The sequence below is a fragment of the Arachis ipaensis genome, chromosome B04 (assembly GCF_000816755.2).
Source record: "Arachis ipaensis cultivar K30076 chromosome B04, Araip1.1, whole genome shotgun sequence".
Taxonomy (NCBI): Eukaryota; Viridiplantae; Streptophyta; class Magnoliopsida; order Fabales; family Fabaceae; genus Arachis; species Arachis ipaensis.
In genome coordinates, this window is record NC_029788.2 from 13,356,800 (window position 1) to 13,357,555 (window position 756).

At 27.4% G+C, this 756-nt stretch overlaps 1 protein-coding gene across 1 annotated transcript in view; it reads right to left on the bottom strand.

Moving 5' to 3' along the window:
• LOC110271429 overlaps nucleotides 669–756 on the bottom strand; it is a 4,011-nt gene continuing 3,923 nt past the window's right edge. Inside the window, exon 2 of the mRNA XM_021122350.1 lies at nucleotides 669–694. Coding sequence (XP_020978009.1) covers nucleotides 669–694 — 26 coding nt within the window. The remainder of the gene's footprint in view (nucleotides 695–756) is intronic.

Below are 756 nucleotides of genomic sequence, written 5' to 3' on the forward strand. Positions count from 1 at the left end.
TAGTTATATTAAATGGAAATGCTAAGGGTAATATTTTATTGTAAAAAAGTGAAGAATTAGTTTAAATATAAGGCAAGAAAGAAAATGCAAAAAAGCTTGATCACCTAATATTTTTAAAATAAAATAAAATTAAAATACACTTGATAGGTATAGGTAAAAAAGAAAGTATACTTTTGATAAGTAACAATTTGTAAGTAGTTTTGTAAATATATATTCTTAAAATTGGGAAGTATATCTTTATAAATTGATAAGAATTAAAATGATTCTAGAATATAACTGGGAGTTGACAGTTTTGTCACTCTCTTATTATTTATTATTTTTAAATTATCCTCAAATTTTATGAGTATTTTTTCATAAAAAATAACATTAACTACTAGAATATAATGCAGAAGAAGGTTAAATAATGAATAGTAAAAGGGAAAGAACAATGAGAAATTTGTGCGTAAATGAGTGAGAGGCATTTAGAGAAGAAGTAGGTGCTTGTGAAATCTGAATTTATATTCTTTGCAGTCTTCAGAAACAGCAATGCAAGAAGTAATTAGTAGTCATTCCTCTTTGCAATCCATGTGCAATTCTTCACTCACTACCGCCATGTGCTTCCATATATATACATGCATCTTCTTGCACTTCAATATTCCTGTGTACCATTTTTTCAACTAAATAATACTTCACTCTTCATCCACGCTGTCACCATCTGCCGTAAATTATTCAACAATGCTATATCTACTAGACACATACATGTCGGTTATTAAATTA